Raw genomic sequence first — 19,231 nt, forward strand, 5'->3', positions numbered from 1 at the left:
AATCCCCTCACCCACCCGGTCAGCTCATACCCAATAACCACCTGCCAAATTGCTTCCTCATCAACATCACGCAATGCAGCCAGCCAACAAAAATCAGCCTTGCTTGAAATGTTCTGATATAATTACCAAGAAAAGTGCAGAAAAGAATAACCTCAACCCCTCAATTATTTGAATGCACAATATTTATTAGAAACAAATTTTAGATTTTAACATTGTGGTTACCTTTAATACATTTGTGAACAAATACTGGCCATAACACATTTTGAATACATCCAAGACTCAGAAAGATCATAAATTATGTTCTGAGTCTCTACTGACCCATTTGGTCAAAACGGCCTTGTTTTGCAAGAAAGGGGGGAAGGGGTAGGGTTGGAGAAAAGTCAGGGAGATTGGAGGAGAATCAAAACCCAGAAGCATTGGCCCAGAGGAGTCTGGGGAAGATTATGCTCTCATGACCTCAGCAGGACCTAGCTTACAGAGACACAAGAGTGTCTAGTGGACGAAACCTCAGTTGGCAACACAGGAATTAGCAGTGTCGAAAGACACTCCAGAGTCTGGCAGGAAGAACAAACTATGGCGAACATGGTAAAGAACATGGACTCAACGCATCAGTGGCAACATCACTGGCCTCTGAAGACCAGGAACCTGCAGGCTGGCCCAAAGCTCTGATGTAAATGTGGTGGGTCTCAAGGAGCCTCCACACACAAGAGCAGTAGGTTACAACATTATCCCCTGGGCTTAGGGGAAAAGGGCACAACTGTACCCAGAAGCCTCCGCAGGTTGCTGGAGTCCAGGGCTCAGTGGTACAGGGTTGTCCACTGAGGGTTCATCCACAGGACCGGGCAGAGCCTCAGGGTACTGGGCTGTGTGCGTTGTTCCCACCGAGAGACGCCTCTTGGCCCGGGCCTGGATGCTGGGCCCCCGGGCCCCTTGTTCCCGAGGACGACGACCAGGACCACATCTGCCCATTGAGGGATGAACATCTCGGGCAGAGGGAATCGGGGTCGGTGGTCGGGTGGGGCCAGCCTCCTGGGAAGTGCAGGCGGGGACAAGCCCAGACTGGGCACCAGAGGAAGAACTCTGGGCCGGCAAGGAGCGTGGGGAGGCCAGGCACATCGGGGTGCGACGGCCAGTCCCACCACTAGCGGCCACAGGCCGAGGGGTGCACGTGGCCCGGCGGGGTGGGAGGTGCCTCAGGCCCAGCAAGGCTCTCCGGGGAGCTTGGGCCTCCCTCCAGGCGCTGAGCTCCCCCTTGTCTGGCGAGGTGGGCTCCGTGTGGTCCACAACAGCCCGGTCCTGCCCGCGCTTCCACAGCTCATAGCGCTCAGGCTGCAGGATGCGCACGAAGGCGTCCATGGAGAAGGTGACCCTGGCCTCCCCGCAGCTGCACTGAGACGCCACTTTGCCATAATCGATCCATCGCGGGGTGGCGAAGTTGATGGCTTCTGCGCAGTTGAAGCCGTGGTTGAAGCCAGAGTGGTAGCCATAGGGAAACGTCACCATGAACTCGCCAGCCTCCTGAGTGATCCGATTGAAGGGGATCCCGTTGTCCTTGAGGACCGTGGGCGAGATGAGAGCCACCTTGTGCCGCAGGAAGGCGTCACAGGCGCGGGCACTGCCCGGGAACAGCTCGGTGGCCAGGCGCTCCAGGCGCCGGCCGTGCTCCGGGGGCACCGCGTACCAGGTTTTGGGCTCCCCGAAGTGCAGGTAGTTGATGCTGTAAAGGTCCATGTCCTCCGTGTGCCAGGCGAAGGTGGTCTTCCACATGCCAAAGTACAGGTAGGGCGTGTTGACGCCCTCGATGACCACGCCGCACTCCTGCTCCAGCAGGTCCTGGATGGTTCCCAGGTGGCCAAGGTTCCACTGTCGAGTGTTTTCCGCAAACAAGGAGCCGCTGATGTCAGCGCCATAAATCGGAGAATCGTACAGGCGGGTTTTCCAATACTTTCGCTCCAAATCCTCAAAATCCGAGTGTGGCGGAGTCCGATACTTTCCGCTGTTTGCCAGTTGGCGATACTCCGCCACTGTCATGGCTTTCTTCTTTTTATGGTATTGAGTAAACACACCTGCCCGCCCGGAGACCACCTGCTGGAGGGGAGTTGCTATTAAGATGTCACTGATATCGTCATAGGTCTGCCTGGCTTTCCATTCCTTGGGGGGAATCACCTTGGCCAGGCCTGCGCGGTGTGCGCCTTCGGATTCCATGTATGCAATGTATTTATCAAAGTCATTAAATTCTTCTTTGGTTGGATGAAATATCATTACGGTACAATTTGGGTTCTGAGCAAAGTTGGCCTTAGACTTCATGGTTTTCATTAATAAGCACCAAAGCCCAAACTTTTTAGATATTTTCTGGATATTTGAGGATGCTGGAAAATGCTACTTTTTCAAAAATGAATTTGAGTGTCTGTGTCAGCTGGAAACACCGGTGGACTACTATTACTATGCAAATTAAAGGATAATGTTTGTTAGGCTTGCTGATTCATCAGGGAACAGCACTCGTGGTAGAATATTCGCCCAGAAATGAGGGTGGCTGTGCCTGCAATTCTGGGATGCTCTTCTGTTGGCACCTGGTTCGGTCCTCTTGAGGTTTGTTGAATCACTCAGTCTTCGGTGGGTATCCTAAAGGTAGTGTCTTCAGGGCAGTGTTTAGACAAAGCCTAAAAGAAAACAATACAAAAATTTTGAAAGTTAATGTAGGAAAAGTATTAGAGAGTTACAGATAAAATACCACCATGGAACATTATTGAACGCTCAAAAAATGGCTAAAAATTTTTTTAAGTTTATTTATTTATTTTGACGGGGGGAGTGGGAGGGGCAAAGAGAGAGGGAGAGAGAGAGAATCCCAAGCAGGCTCCACTCTGTCCGAGCAGAGCCAGACACGGGGCTTGATCCCATGAACTGACTGTGAGATCATGACCTGAGCTGAAACCAAGAGTCAGATGCTTAACCAACTGAGCCACCCAGGCACCCAAAGGGCTAAAATTTTATTTTATTTTTATTTATTTATTTTTATTTTTTTATATAACTTATTGTCAAGTTAGCTGACATACAGGGCATACGGTGTGCTCTTGGGAGTAGATTCCCATGATTCATCACTTACATAAAACACCCAGTGCTCATCCCAATGAGTGCTCTCCTCAATGCCCATCACCCATTTTTCCCACACTCCCACCCCCACCCCCTTTCACCCTGTTTATTTTCTGTATTTAAAAGTCTCTTATGGTTTTCCTCCCTCTTCATAACTATATATATTTTTTCTTTCCCTTCCCCCAGTCTTCTGTTAAGTTTCTCAACTTCCACATATGAGTGAAAACATATGATATCTGTCTTTCTCTGACTGACTTATTTCACTTAGCATAATGCACTCCAGTTCCATCCATGTTGTTGCAAATGGCAAGATTTCATTCTTTTTTGTTGCTGAGTAGTATTCCATTTTTTATATATACCACATAAAAGGCTAAAATTTTATAAGATGATAAAACAAGAGGTGGTGTGGATGTGGAACAATGGGAATTTCACACTCTAATAAAGATAATGGAAATCATTACACTCACCTTGGAAAACTATTTGGATAGTATTTACTAATAAAACTGAGCATATGCATGTGTAAAATTGAACGCATACATGTGCATACATGAGGAAACATGCCTAGGTAACATGCATGACTCTGCACTAAAAGGTACCTCTGAGAATGTTCATAACAAAATTACTTCTAGTAGCCAAATACTGGAAACAACCTAAATACCCATCAACTGTTGAATGGATGAACATTATGGTATATTCATACAATTGAATATAATATAGAATGACGATAAACAAAACCACATAGAAACATAAAAAATAATTCTATAAACATCATACTGAGCAACATAATCCATGATTCCATTTTTATAAAGATAAAAATGAGGGGCACCTGAGTGGCTCAGCCAGTTAACCATCCAACTCTTGGTTTCAGCTCAGGTCATGATCTCACAGTTCATGAGTTTGAGCCCCACATCAGACTCTGTGCTGTCAGTGTGGAGCCTGCTTGCGATTCTCTTTCTCCCTCTCTCTCTGGCCCTCCCCCACTTGCTCTCTCTCTTTCTTCCTCAAAACAAATAAAAAAACTTAAAGAAAAGATAAAAATGAGGCAAAGTTAGCTATATTAGATGTCAGAGTAGTAGTTACCTTTGAGAAAGAGAGAGATTGTGAGTGGGGCATAAGGAAACCTCTGAAGAAATATTAATACTCTTGTTCTTAACCTAGGGCTGGTTACACAGCTATCAGAAGAGCTAATTGTGATAATTCATCAAGCTATGATGATTTTCACAAATTTCCATATGTTTATCAAAAAATAGACTTTAAGTGCAGCTCAGCCATAATGGGGGGTGCATGCAGCCCACATAGTATACATCTCTGAAGTGCTTGGTTCTGGTGAACAGGGGGCATTGTGCTGTAAGGCACCTAAGGACCTCTTCTTTATAGAGCCTCAACTTTCCAAGATCAGGAGACATAGCTGACTTTCCTAATACATAGAAACAGACACTGAGAGCTTGACAAAATAAGAAGACAGATGAATATGTTCAAAAAGAGAACAGGACAAAACCATAGCAAGAGAACTAAATGAAACTGAGATAAGCAATATGCCTGATAAAAATTCAAAGTAATGGTCATAAAACATACTTATGGACTCAGTAAAACCTTAAACAAAGAGAGAAAATATAAAAAAGAACCAATCTGAGATAAAGAACTCAATAACTGAAATAAAAAATACACTGGAAGAAATCGATAGCAGATTAGAGGAGGTGGAAGAACAGACTAGCACTTGGAAGACAGGGTAATGGTAAGCAATCAAGTTGAATAGAAAAAACAAGCATAATAAAACATGAGAATCAGTTAAGGAAACTTGGTGACATTATGGGGATCTCAGAAAAAGAGAGAGACAGAATGGGGCAGAAAATTAATTTGAATAAGTGAAAACATCCCTAATCTGGGGAAGGGAACAGACATCTAGATCCAGGAAGCACGGAGAGTCCCTAACAAAATTAACCCAAAGAGGTCCACACCAAGACACATAATAATTAAAATGGCAAAATGTAGTGATAAAGAGAGAATTTTAAAAGCAGCCAGAGAAGAGTTACATGCAAGGAAAACCCCATAAGGCTATCAGCTAATTTTTCAGCAGAAACTTTGCAGGCCAGAAGAGAGTGGCAAGATATATTCAAAGTACTGAAAGAAAGAAACCTGCAATTAAGAATACTCTGCTCAGCTTTATTATCATTCAGAATAAAAGGAGAGACAAAGAGTTTCCCAGACAAACAAAAGTTAGAGGGCTCATCACCACTAAAGCAGCCTTATGAGAAACATTAAAGGGAATTCTTTGAGTGGAAAGAAAATGCCATAATCAGGAATAAGAAAATTATGAAAGGAAAAATTTTCATAGGCAAATGCAAACATATAATAAAGTAGTAGATTAATCATTTATAAAACCATAATGGAGGCTAAACCACAAAAGCAGTAAAATCAACAAAATCTATAAAAATCAGTCAAGGGATTCACAAAATAAAAGGATATAAAGCATGACATCTTATACATAAAACATGGGGTGGGGGAATAAAAATTTTATAATGAGTTCAAACGTAAATGACCTGATATAGACTGCTATATGCATAAGATGTTACATCTGAACCTAATGGTAACCAAAAATCAAAACCTGTAATAGATACATAAAAAATAAAGAGAAAGGAAACCAATCATATCAAGCCGTCAAACCACAAGGGAACAGAACAAGGAAAGAAGGAACAGAGAAGAACTACAAAACCAAACGTAAAATAAGTAGCAAAATGGCAATAAGTACATAACTATCATAATTACTTTAAATGTAAATGAACTGAATGCTCTAACTAAAACACATAGGGTGACTAAATGGATAAAAAAGCAAGACCCATCTATATGCTGCTACAAGAGACTCACTTCAGATCTAGACACATGCAGATTGAAAGTGAAGGGATGGAAAAACATTTACCATGCAAATGGAAGTGGAAAGAAAGCTGTGGTAGCAATATTTACATTGGACAAAATATACTTTAAAACAAAGTCTATAATAAGAGACAAAGAAGGATACTACATAATGACAAAAGGAACAATCCAACAAGAAGCTATAACAACTGTAAATATACACCCAATATGGGAGCAACTAAGTACATAAAACAACTATTGATTGACATAAAGGAAGAAATTGACACTAATACAATAATAGTAGGGGACTTTAATGCCCACTTATATCAATGGATGGATCATCCAGACAGAAAATCAACAAGGAAAGAGTGGCTTTGAATGACACATTGGGCCAGATACATCTAACAGATATATTCAGAGCATTCTATCCTGAAACAGTGGAATACACATTCTTTTCAAGTGCATATGGAAATTCTCCAGAAGAGATCACATTAGGCCACAAAACAAGTCTCAATAAATTTTAAAAAGTTGTAATCATATCATGCATCTTTTCTGACCACAACAGTATGAAACTAGAAATCAAGAAAATCTGGAAAGAATTAAAATACATGAAGGTTAAATAACATAATATTAAACAATAAATGGCTCAACCAAGAAATCAAAGAGGATATCAAAAAATACATGGAGACAGGGGATCCTGAGTGGCTCAGTTGGTTAAGTGTCTGACTTCAGTTCAGGTCATGATCTCACAGTTTGTGAGTTCAAGCCCCGCATTGGGCTCCGTACTGACAGCTCGGAGCCTGGAGCCTGCTTTGTATTCTGTCTCTGTCTCTCTCTGCCCCTCACTTGCTCTCTCACTCTCTTTCTCTCAAAAATAAACATTAAAAAAGTAAAAAATAAAAAATGAAAAACTACATGGAGACAAATAATGAAAACACAATGGCCCCAAATTTTTAGGATTCAGCAAAAGCTGTCCTAAGAGGGAAGTTTATAGCAATACAGGCCTACCTAAAGAAACAAGAAAAATCTCAAACAAACAACCTAACCTTAGACCTAAAGAAGCTAGAAAAAGAAAAACAAACAAAGCCCAAAGCCAATGGAAAAAAGGAAATAGTAAAGATTAGAGCAGAAATAAATGAAACAGAGACTAAAAAAATAAACTGAATAGCACAATGAAACCAGGATAAGATAAACAAAATTGATAAAACCTTTAGCCAGACTCATCAAGAAAAAAGAGAGAGGACTCCAATAATTAAAATCAGAAATAAAGGAGGTGAAATAACAACTGACACCCCAGAAGTGAAAAGTATTATAAGACAATAGTATGAAAAACTATATGCCAACAAACTGGACAACCTAGAAGAAAATGGATAAATTCTTAGAAATATATAATCTTCCAAAACTGAATCAGAAAGAAATAGAAAATTGGAACATACCAATTAATAGCAATGAAATTAAATCAGTAATCAAAAAACTTCCAAAAGACAAAAGTCCAGAACCAGATGGCTTTATAGGTAGATTCTACCAAGCATTTATTTTTTTTTTAATATATGAAATTTATTGTCAAATTGGTTTCCATACAACACCCAGTGCTCATCCCAAAAGATGCCCTCTTCAATGCCCATCACCTACTCTTCCCTCCCTCCCACCCCCCCCCCCCCATCAACCCTCATTTTGTTCTCAGTTTTTAACAGTCTCTTAATGCTTTGGCTTTCTCCCACTCTAACCTCATTTTTTTTCCTTCCCCTCCCCCATGGGTTTCTGTTAAGTTTCTCAGGATCCACATAAGAGTGAAACCATATGGCATCTGTCTTTCTCTGTATGGCTTATTTCACTTAGCATCACACTCTCCAGTTCCATCCACGTTGCTACAAAGGGCCATATTTCATTCTTTCTCATTGCCACGTAGTACTCCATTGTGTATATAAACCACAATTTCTTTATCCATTCATCAGTTGATGGACATTTAGGTTTTTTTCCAAAATTTGGCTATTGTTGAGAGTGCTGCTATAAACATTGGGGTACAAGTGCCCCTATGCATCAGTACTCCTGTATCCCTTGGGTAAATTCCTAGCAGTGCTACTGCTGGATCATAGGGTAAGTCTATTTTTAATTTTTTAAGGAACCCCCACTGTTTTCCAGAGTGGCTGCACCAATTTGCATTCCCACCAACAGTGCAAGAGGGTTCCCGTTTCTCCACATCCTCTCCAGCATCTATAGTCTCCTGATTTGTTCATTTTCTACAAAGCATTTAAAGAAGAGCTGGGGCACCTGGGTAGCTCAGTCAGTTAAGCATGCAACTCTCAATTTCGGCTCAAGTTGTGATCTAATGGTTTGTGGGACTGAGTCTTACACTGGGATCCATGCTGGCAGCACGATACCCACTTGGGATTCTCTCTCTCCCCCTCTCTCTGCCCCTCCCCTGATCATGCTCACTCTCTCTCTCTTTCTCTCTCAAAAATAAATAAATAAATTTAAAATAAAAAAGAACAAATTGAGGTCACAAATGAAAGGATATTCCATGCTCATGGATTGAAAGAACCAATGTTGTCAAAATGTGCACATCACCCAAAGCAATCTACAGATTTAATACAATCCTCATCAAAATACCAACAACATTCTTCACAGAACTAAAACAAATAATCCTCAAATTTGTATGGAACCACAAGAGACTGAATATCTAAAGCCATCTTGAGAAAGAAAAACAAAGCTGGAGGTATCACAATCCCAGATTTCAAGATATACTACCAAAGCTATAGTAATCAAAATAGCATGTTATGAGCACAAAAGTAGACACATAGATCAATGGAACAGAAAAGAGATCACATAAATAAACCCATGTTTCTATGGTCAATTAATCTATAACAAAATAGGCAAGAATACGCAATGGGAAAAAGTCTCTTCAACAAAAGGTGTTGGGAAAACTGGATAGCTATAAAAAAAAGAATGAAACTGAACTACTCTTTTATACCATACACAAAATAAACTCAGAATGAATTAAGGACCTAAATGGGGAGACCTGAAACCATAAATTCTTAGAAGAAAGCATAGACAGTAGTTTCTTTGACATCAGTCATATAAACATTTTTCTATATCTGTCTCCACAGGCAAGGGACACAAAAGCAAAAATAAACTATTGGGACTACATCAAAATAAAAAGCTTTTACACAGTCAAGGAAACCACTGACAAAATAAAAAGGCAGCCTATAAATGGGAGAAAATATTTGTAAATGATACATGCAATAAGGGGGTAATATCCAAAATACATAGAGAACTTATACAACCCAACACCTAAAACAAAAACAAAAACTGAAAAAAAACAATCTGATTAAAAAATGGACAAAGACCTGAATAGACATTTTTCCAAAGACAACATACAGATGGCCAACGACATATGAAAATATTCTCAATATCACTAATCATCAGGGAAATGAAAATCAAAACCACAATGAGATATCTCTTTACTTATGTCAGAATGGCTACAATCAAAAAGCATGGGCAAGGATGTGGAGAAAAAGGAACCCTTTGCGCATTGTTGGTAAGCATGCAAATTGGTGCAACCACTGTAGGAAACAGTGTGAAGATTCCTCTAAGATTAAAAATAGAACTACCATATTATCCAGTCATTCCACTGCTGGGTACTTACCCAAAGAATATGAAAAAACTTACTTGCAAAGACATATGCACCCCAATGTTTATTGAAGTATTATTTATAATATCTAAGATATGGAAGTAACCCGTGTCCATCAATAAATGAAATGGATAAAGAAGACATAGAATATTACTTAGCCATAAAAAGAATGAGATCTTGCCATTTGTAACAATGTGGATGGACCTAGAGGATATAAAGTGAAATGAGTCAGACAGAGAAAGACAAACACCATATGATTTCACTCAAATGTGAAATTGAAGAAACAAAACAAATGAACAAACAAAAGAGACAAAGCACTCTTTAAAATTTTTTTTTAATTTTTAAAATTTATTTTAATTCCAGTATAGTTAACATACAGTGTTGTATTAGTTTCACATGTACAATGTAGTGATTCAACAATTTCTACACATTATCATGATGAGCACTGGGTAATATATAGAATTGCCAAATTATATTGTATACCTGAATCTAATATAACATTGTATGTTAATTATACCTCAAGGAAAAAATAAAAATAAAATAAAGATTGAGTTTAGGCATTAAGCTAGCATTAAAGACTATGAGACATATTTCATTACATTAACAGAAATAAATGAACTAAACACTGAATTAATTAAAGGGGCTAGAAAATAGAGACAAAAGGAAGAGGATTAAAGAAATGACAAGGAATAAAGATGAAATTAATGAAAGATAATACATACACAACCGGTATGAAGACCAAAAATGTTCTTTGAAGAGATTAATAAAAGCAACAAACCATGAGTATAATTGATCATAAGAAAAGAGAGAAGACAACAAGCAGTAATAGGAACTAACAGAACACAAATCTAATAATACAGTAGAAAAAATTTAAGAGAATCGTATCAGCATCTTGCTAGCAAAATTTTCAAAAGAGATCAATTTTCTACAGAGAAAAAATATCCAAAATGGACCCAAGAAAAACTAGGAAGCATGAACACAGAAGCATAAGAATCTGGTTCCAAGTATGACCCCTAAAAGCCCAAGAGATACATCATATTATAGGTGAATCTAGCAAATTTTTAAGAAAGTTAGCTCTTATTAATGCAAATTCTTTCAGAGAAAAAGTTAGAAAGCCACTCAGATGAGGCTACAATGTCTGATAGCAAAATAAGAAAACAACAGAAAATTAAAACAACAGAAAATTATGCTATAGGCCATCTTTAAGTTATAAACATAGATGAAAGCTTAAACAGAATGTTATCCAACCAAATAAAGAAACATATTAAAAGAATAATATCTCATGACCAAATAGAATGTATTCCAGGAATATAAGGATGATTCAGTATCTGAAAATCTAATGAAGTAATTCAGAATACTAACAAAGAAAATGAAAACTATCATCATCTTGTAGGTACCAAAAAACTATTTGATGAAATTCAACACTTATTCATGATTTTTAAATTCTTTACTTGTAAACCATTAAAACATATTTCTATAGTAAGATGAAGGGTTTCAATGTAAAAAATGAACAGCAAGTATCATTCTTAGCAGTGAAATAAAAGAAACATTCTTAAGGAGAAAAAGATGCTAACTACTTCATTGACATTATCTCAAGAGGTCCCTTAATACTGTTTGCTAATCCTTTTATACTCTCCTAATTTCTGTTTATCTGCTCTCCAAATATTCTATTTTATCTTCCCTGTCTTCAAATTTGGGCATGCCTACTCCATTCACTTAGAATCCTTCAAATGTCCTAAGAGTCCCTACATGATCTGGTACCCCACTACCTCTTGATGCTCAGTATCACTGCTTTCTACTCTACCTACCTCTTGCTCTCTCACTTCCAACCACATCCCGGGCTGTGTCTCAGAAAAGCCTGGAGTACGCCTACCTGATGGTCTTTGCAGACAAGCAATTCTCTGACCTCCCTTGAGTTTCAGTTCAAATATCACCTTCTCCGATTGCCTTGTTTTGGATAAAATTAGAGATGGTTTTCTCTCAAGAAAACAGTCTCTCAAGAAAACAACTCCCAACAAAACATGAACTTATATGCCTTTTCAAAATTCTAATCACATTGGCCCCACCCCAAGTCCATCATCCCTAGTCCAATCACCACTGAATCCAATTAGCTATCCAACCACCTCTTCCAACTGAACTCACAATGTTCTTTGTTTTAGTAAACACCCTCATTTTCAATGTTACCAGCTACAAAGCATGCGTGTTTTGCCTGAATTTTTTTCTTGGAGACTTACAAGAAAATAAAGACGGGAAATGACGGCCAACCCTCAACAAATCTGAAATTGTGTTTAAAAATAAAAATAAAAACAATTTGTAAGCTCAAACAGCTTTCTCCACAGCCAGAGCTACTGTGACTGGAGAAACTGCCAAGGACTGAGTAAGGAGGAATAGCTGGAAGATGATATAGAGCAGTTAATGCTGGGCTTTCCAGGTAAACTACCTAGATGTACCTATGGGGGGGGACAAGTAAGCCTACTCCTATCTTTTTTTTTTTTTTTACTGTTTATTTATTTCTATTGAGAGAGAAAGAGAGAGAGAGAGAGAGAGAGAGAGAGAGAGAGAGAGAGAGAGAGAGAAAACGTGAGCACAAGCATTGGCGCATGAGTTGGGGAGGGGCAGAGAGAGAGGGAGAGAGAGAATCCCAGGCAAGATCCACACTCAGTGTGGAGCCCCATGCGGGGCTCAACTTCACGAGTGTCAGATCACAACCTAAGGTGAAATCGAGTCAGGCGCTTAACCAACTGAGCCACCCAGGTGCCCCTAGCTTACTACTATCTTAAGTTGGTGTTTGAAATCAGAGCGGACCTCCTGGAGATTTTGATTCCACTTGGAGTCACCTTAGAAAATTATTGGAAATTTCTGACTTTTTCTGGACAAATTGCCTGGAAGTTTGCCAGAAACCAAGAGCACAAGCACATTTTGTGGGATCTGAAGGTTATATAAATTGTAGAACCCTCCTAGGAACAGAAAGATTTCCTTGGGAACACTGACAGGACGGGAAGAAAATAGTATAGGAAAGATAGCACAGTTGTTAGGGAACAAAACATATTAGCATTTGGGTCTGCCCAAAAACTATAGGGAAGAAAAGAAAACCTTGCCAAAGAAATGTGGTGAGGAGGAGCTCCTGGGGAAGAGTCAACCACATTATGGTTAGAGATTGAGGCATTTTATCTCACCCTACAGTCTCCCCAATAAGACTACACAAGATCACCTCAAAATAATAGAAACTCCTCACATCTCCTGTGGTTCCCAAGAGTCTTGGCACCCTAGGTTCTTCCACCTTATTCGAGGTCCATCCAGACAAGAGGAAGCTAGGACGCATGCCCAATCCAATGCCATCCCATTCCCCAACAAGGTCACCATAGTTTGGCTTCTTTATTAAACATAAACTCTTTTTCCTTTGGGTCTGGGATCTGAAGCCAAAATAGCCAAGGAAGGGTTTGCTTTCTGTGACCTGGTGGCTTCTGTAAAAGTACCCAAACAAACAGATGCTGCAGACTCAAATGCCAATGGCAGAGGCACTTTGAGTAAGTGGTGGTAGCTCTTGGCACCTCTGCTTTAGATGGACCCTAAGGCACTAAAGAATCTGCAGAGGTGGGATAAGGAAGATCAGTACACTCCTCTCCTTTTCCAACTTTAGTGTCCAAGGACGAAAGGAAGGTTATAGCTGGTAAAATAACCTCTCGGTCTTTACAGAACTTATTGCTAATAAATGTGGATGAGGGGACCAGATAACAATCTGGCTCGTCCTTAAGGGAACATGACAAATACAATTAATTTAGACTCTAAATTCTGGGTGGATGTCAAATAACATCTCTCTCTTCTTATTCCAGATATAACTGAGAGCACTCAAGAGTCTTGGGGATAGATGGTTATGAAGCAGTGTCCAAAAATGACCCTAGATGTTTACCCTAGAATGCCTCAACAATAGGGTAGTCCAAACTCCTTCCCCTAGCTGATGGGAAGTGGTTATGTACAGCTTCCCACGGGAATAATGGCTTGCTTCCCGTGGCTAGAGAACTGTACCATCTAAATGGACCCAAGGTCCCCAGCTGCCTCCTAAAGGGCAGGCCCCAAATAGCTGGTATGACATCTAGACTGATTCCCCCAGCAGTCTGTATGTACTGTTCCTGATAAAGTTGCTGCCATTGGAGCCCTGTAAGAAGGAAGAACAGGGGAAGGAGCCCCTCCACAAGAACAAAACGAAAGTCATATCCAGCCTGCCTCCTGAACATGAGATGCCTCTCTGTGGAAATGCTAAAGAAAAAGGGGGACTGTGTGCACCTTGGACTTGATGTGTTTCCTTAACTCATACTGTGTAACTTTGAAGTATTTATCCCCAGGCCTTGAAAAACTGGTGGCAGCCCCCACAAGGACTATCCAGCGGCACAAAAAATTTCCCCATGAACAAGGGGCATTCAAAAGATGGGAAGAAAGCAAATAGTAAGGTTCCATCAGGGTTAGGTTTTCCAGGCAAGTATGTCTCATGCAAAGGGGAACACTGATGGATTAGATTAGGTAGATGGAGTGATTATAATCATCGGCCATTAAATCTATCCTGGCTAAAAAAAGAAATGAGAACATGAGGGTGGTGATGGAGAATGAAATAGTATTTGACTTGTGGACTCAGTTTCTCCAGTGGGTCAAACAATCTTGTTAGAACACTAGGAAATGTAAGCTGGAAAGAGAATGGGGATGCTTGAAATCGACTTTTTTTTTTTTTTTAACTTAGGTATTTTTTAACCGAGTGTCATTTTATTGATGTCTTGAAATCCTTTTTACTTTATGCTATGAAATTTCAAACTGTCTGCCTCTACCCACATTATCTCACCCAAATTTCCCTTCCTTCCTTCTCAGTCCTTAAATTCCACCCCTTCTCAAGTACATGAACTTGACCCCTTTTCTTCCTTTATGCCCACCCCCCCAAAAAAACACCATCTCTTCTCTCATTTCCTATTGTTCTCTCTTAGCACTTACCCTTCATACTTGATATACTATGAACAGCAAGAGTTACCTCTATTTAGTATCTCATTTTGCCAGGCCTTTTATTAAACACTTCCTAAATCGAGTCTCATTCAAACCTCACAACTGGTCATGTATGAAGTTGGTGCCATCATTGTCCCCAATTTATGGAGGAGAAAAATTCATATTTAACCCAAGAACTTGTGGTCTCAATCTCCAGAGCTATTTTTGTACTTGTCTTCCATATAAAAGTATTTTGAAAGCATGGTCTGTGTCCTGTTCTTTATTATAGTTTCCAAGGGATCTTGTAATTTCTATATTGTGCACTCCAAAAATTTATTCAAGAAATAATTAAGTGAGGCTATTTGGTATACACCTGCAGCCTCTCTCCTCTTGGTCACATGCTTTCTTCCTGCTCTTCTTTCTCAAGAGGACATAGTCCTCTCTGGCTAATCTCTCCCTTTAAACCCCTTCAATCAATACCTCCCACTGTTCCAGGATGGTCAATTACATAATCACTATCACCTTTGCCTTTGTTAAATCTCAGTCACTTGTCTCTTAATTTAAGTTATTGTCCTTTCTCTCACTTTCCTTTCAGTACCTAACACGTCAAAAGCACAAACAGAAACAGTCTTTGTTCACAAACCCACTTCCTCCTCTCTCTCATCTTCTGGTTCTGCCCCCACTTCTCCACTGGAATTGATCTCCGTAAATCATCGAATTGCTTCCTCCCGAGTGCTATTCCAGGGGTTATACTTTATCTCTCCACATCACTGATTCACGGAGCACCCCCTTCTTCGTCCTAAAACCCTGACCTCTAGGCACTGCTAATTCCTCTTAACTCTGGTTCTTCTTCTTTATCTCCCTGTTTCCACTTCCTCGTCCTACCACACGCAAGCAAACTAACCTCAAAGCTCCACTCTCCTAAGTGTATTTCTTTCTTTCTTTAAATTCCCCATTTATGTTCATGGCTTTCTTTAGCATTGCACTCTCACTCTTCAAAGATATTATTTATTGTCATAATTTTCTATCATACCAACTTGCTCCTAACATTTTTCTTCATCTTGGACAGCCCACTGAGCCCCTGAAAATCAACTTTTTTAGTACAAATTGATCATCTTTCTCCTAAAATTAATTTCCTCCTTTAGATGTCTTTATTTCTACAAATGATAATACAGCTACCCTAGTCACTGTCTGCCTCAGACATTAGCCACTGTTTCTGCTGGAAGTATCTAAATTCTGTGTTTAATAAAAGATTCCCTCCTGAATTACAAATTCTACTTACCACTCATTGAAAATAATTTATAACCATGGATTTGATGGTTGAATAAATTCTGTTTATGATACAAGTGACTGAACTTTGTACTATTGGACAGTTATTACTTATAAATATGTATCCTAATTTCAGTACCTTGAACAGTATGCACAGTAAAATATTGGTGAAATTAACAAAGTTCCTTAGATATGTGGCAATGGAATGATTGCACTGTAGGATTTAAATATCTTAAGGTCCTTAACCTGTTATTTCCAAAACTCTTCAGAAAGAATGTTTCACATCCTCACCATTAAGTAACTTTACTTTGGGGGGTGAGGGGAAAGAAAAAACAAACTACTTGTTTGGTAAGCAAAAAAGTGGAGCTCAAGTTTTAATTTACATTTCTTGGAGTACCACTAAGGCTTTTTTTTTTTTTTTTCCTTTCATGAATATGAGCTATTTGCATTTCATCATATGTATTGGTTCATAACCTTTGCCCATTTTCCTAGGACCATTTTAGGGTCCTAGTGCTTTTTCTCATGTACTTATATGAACATTTTACATATTGCCCATATGAAAATTTTAGGTATTAAGCCCTTTATTAGATATGTTCATAGGTTTTTCCCAGTTTCCCGCTTCTTTATAGTTCCTTGATTTTATTTAATCTAAAATGTTGACACATATTTCAGTGTTTTAAGGTGAGTCTTTTGCTTTGTAATGTCTTTCACATCTGTTTAAAAAGTTTACTTCCCCTTCAGAGGCAGGTTAAGTAGTATCTTACTTTTTTCCCTTTTATATGTTAATTGTACCTTTAATTCTATTTTTTTTTTAAGTTAACTTGTTTTATTGTTTTGTGGGGATGATGTGAGGAAAAAGGAAGATGTAAATCTAATGCCTGGTCCTTTAAATATGTCCTGTTTGTTGTGTGTTTTCTCTCTTCCTCTCAAGTTTATAGATTTTCTTTATCCCAGTGTTCTTAAATTTTTTTTTCAGTCTCAAAATTCAGGTTCTTTAGTTTAAGGAAAAACTTTTTACTTCTTTGATGACTTCCTCTACTTTTTTCCTCTGTTTATTAACTCCTGTTATTTGGATATCAGGCCTCATGGATTGGGCCTTTAACTTTTGTAACTTTTCTTCTCCCAGTTTTCTATCCTTTTATCACTATGCTCTTCTAGAAAAACGTCCTCATCTTTACCTTCCCAAACTCCTTCAGTTGTCTTTTCCATCTTTCTCAAAATTTTAATTTCCAAGGCATTTTTGATCCCTTAGCTTTTTTGTGTGTATGTAGCTTCCTTGTCCCCCACCCCGTGTCTTATTGTCCTGTTCTTGTTTCATGGGTACATTTCTTCTATCTCTCTGAAAATATTAACATGTCAATGGCTTTTGAAGGTTCTTTTCCGCCTGTATGGTCTGTTTCTTTGAAATTTCCTTTTATTAATTTTTTGTTTCAGTTTCTATCTTTCAGCTTTAAGGCTTTCCTCAAATGTCTGGTGATCCTTAGTAGTTGGTTCATATAGAACTATAACACAAAAAACTGTTTAGAAGCTCAGGGTGTATGGTGATTATGTTTCCCTAAATGATGATCTGTCTGGGCTGTTTCTTGGGTGAGCCTCTGATGTATCTCTGGGGCTGGTCATATTCAATAGTGACGGATCTTCTAGTCTTCCTCCTGGAGGGGACAGGCCTGACTTCCCTAATATATGGAAAAGGGGCCCTGAAATTTCTAATATCCAACTTGTAAAGTTCACTAAGCCAGTTTGTTTTCCCTATGACAGCCACTCTCTCAAGAGGTGCTGGAAATTCCCAGTCCAGAGGCCATCTTTTTCACCTACTCTAGAAAATGAAGCTTAGTCTTCCATCAGGGCAAAAGAGGAGTTTAGAAAGGGAGGGGATCTGAGGCTCTAACTGATTCTTAGATTTAGTCTTCCATCAGGGCAACAGAGAAGTTTAGGAAGGGAGGGGATCTTAGGCTCTGACTGCTTCTTAGATTTTCAAGAAATCCTCCTTAGCCTCCTTTTAACTGCCACGTTCAGAGGTATCTAGTGCCATGAAAGCCTAAGTCTTTGGGTTCTGTAGAGACAATTGTATTGCTTCTTGGCTTTCCTCATTGCCAATTTAGGATTCAACTTTACAGGGTTTGGTAAATCAGTTTCTACTTGTCTACCTGTTTTTTTGTAAGCCAAAAATCCTATTATTGTTACTTGAGTGGAGTTTTGGAGGAAACAAAGTAAGCGATTGTACTTAAACCACCATCTTTATATCTTGTTTCCTTAAATATATCTCTCAATAGTACCTAACCCAAACCTTGGGCTCCAAATTCTTTGTCATTGTCCCTGACTCTATAATCTTCCTCTCTCACTTCTCTAAGTTATAACCCCTACCTTCCAGACCAACCTCCTCGAGACTCTTCCCCACCAACCCTAGGCCTCCCTGCCAACTATTTGTCTGGGCCACGTATTTGGTACTTAGCAGAAACTGTTGAAGTGGGAGCTATCCAGAATGTTTTACTTGACAGTTAGCTTTCACCTCTAATGGGTACTTGTCTAAAGCTATAAATCCCTTCCATGAGATGTGCTTGCTTCTCTCCCCAAGATATCTGCATGTTTCTGCCCCACAAATGTCAATGTACTCTTCTTTATTAGCTGCATGGAAAAGAGAAGATAAAAAAGTGATTTTTTTCTTGTACACTTTGTGCCTCAAATGCCAATGTTTGGTGTCAGTTTCTTTTTTAGGAACATCCAAGAGTTTGGTGGTTAGTGTCGGGCATGAACAGCATAGATTAAATTGTAACAAAGATTGGGACTTGGCCTTCATTTGGTTTTACTTTGTTTTGCAGGGAGGACTTGGCCTTTAAATCAGCAATTCAAATGTCCCATTATGATTTTGTTGTGACATATAATAAACTGAGCATGGGAATATTAACCTCATTAGAGTTTTCTCTATTTACTTTCCTTTGTTACACGGATACTGTGGCAGTCACGGTGGTATCTAGCAGCAGAGAGAGGCAAGAGCCAGAAGTCTTTTTTGAACTCCATTATCTACAAGACACAGCCACTCTATTGAATTGAGACAACTTCTAACATGTGCTTCTTTGAATTGCCAATACAGTTCTTGAGTAGCATGTAAGTCTGGTTCTTGGACTTTTCCAGAGATTCTAAACTACTTAATGCTAAAAACAAACAAACAAACAAAACACAAAACTCCTTTGCCTTAGACTACAGTGAATTCTAGAGTAAATTCTATAATATGCAGCTAAAAAACCCTGGCCAATAACTAATACACTTCCTGTCCCTCATTTCCACTCCTCAAAAATAATCACTCTTAGGTATTTTAGCTGTTTCTTGTGTTCTCTTTTTCCAACATTTCTAGACTTTTCAGTTTTAGATATTGTGGACAGTCATACTATAAAAGATACAGATTTAGTTCTCTTATGCTTCATCCCA

The 19,231-nt window shown here is 39.2% G+C and overlaps 1 protein-coding gene across 3 annotated transcripts in view; it reads right to left on the bottom strand.

Moving 5' to 3' along the window:
• Window positions 1–164: 164 nt before the first annotated feature.
• The window catches only part of LOC131487116 (lysine-specific demethylase 4D-like), a 34,384-nt gene continuing 15,317 nt past the window's right edge, over window positions 165–19,231 (bottom strand). For all 3 annotated transcript variants that reach the window (XM_058687414.1, XM_058687415.1, XM_058687413.1), the window contains one exon: window positions 165–2,660. In XM_058687414.1, the coding sequence (XP_058543397.1) occupies window positions 739–2,316 (1,578 nt within the window). In that variant the 5' untranslated portion in view covers window positions 2,317–2,660 and the 3' untranslated portion in view covers window positions 165–738. The remainder of the gene's footprint in view (window positions 2,661–19,231) is intronic.

This window comes from Neofelis nebulosa, chromosome 10 (assembly GCF_028018385.1).
Source record: "Neofelis nebulosa isolate mNeoNeb1 chromosome 10, mNeoNeb1.pri, whole genome shotgun sequence".
Classification (NCBI taxonomy): Eukaryota; Metazoa; Chordata; class Mammalia; order Carnivora; family Felidae; genus Neofelis; species Neofelis nebulosa.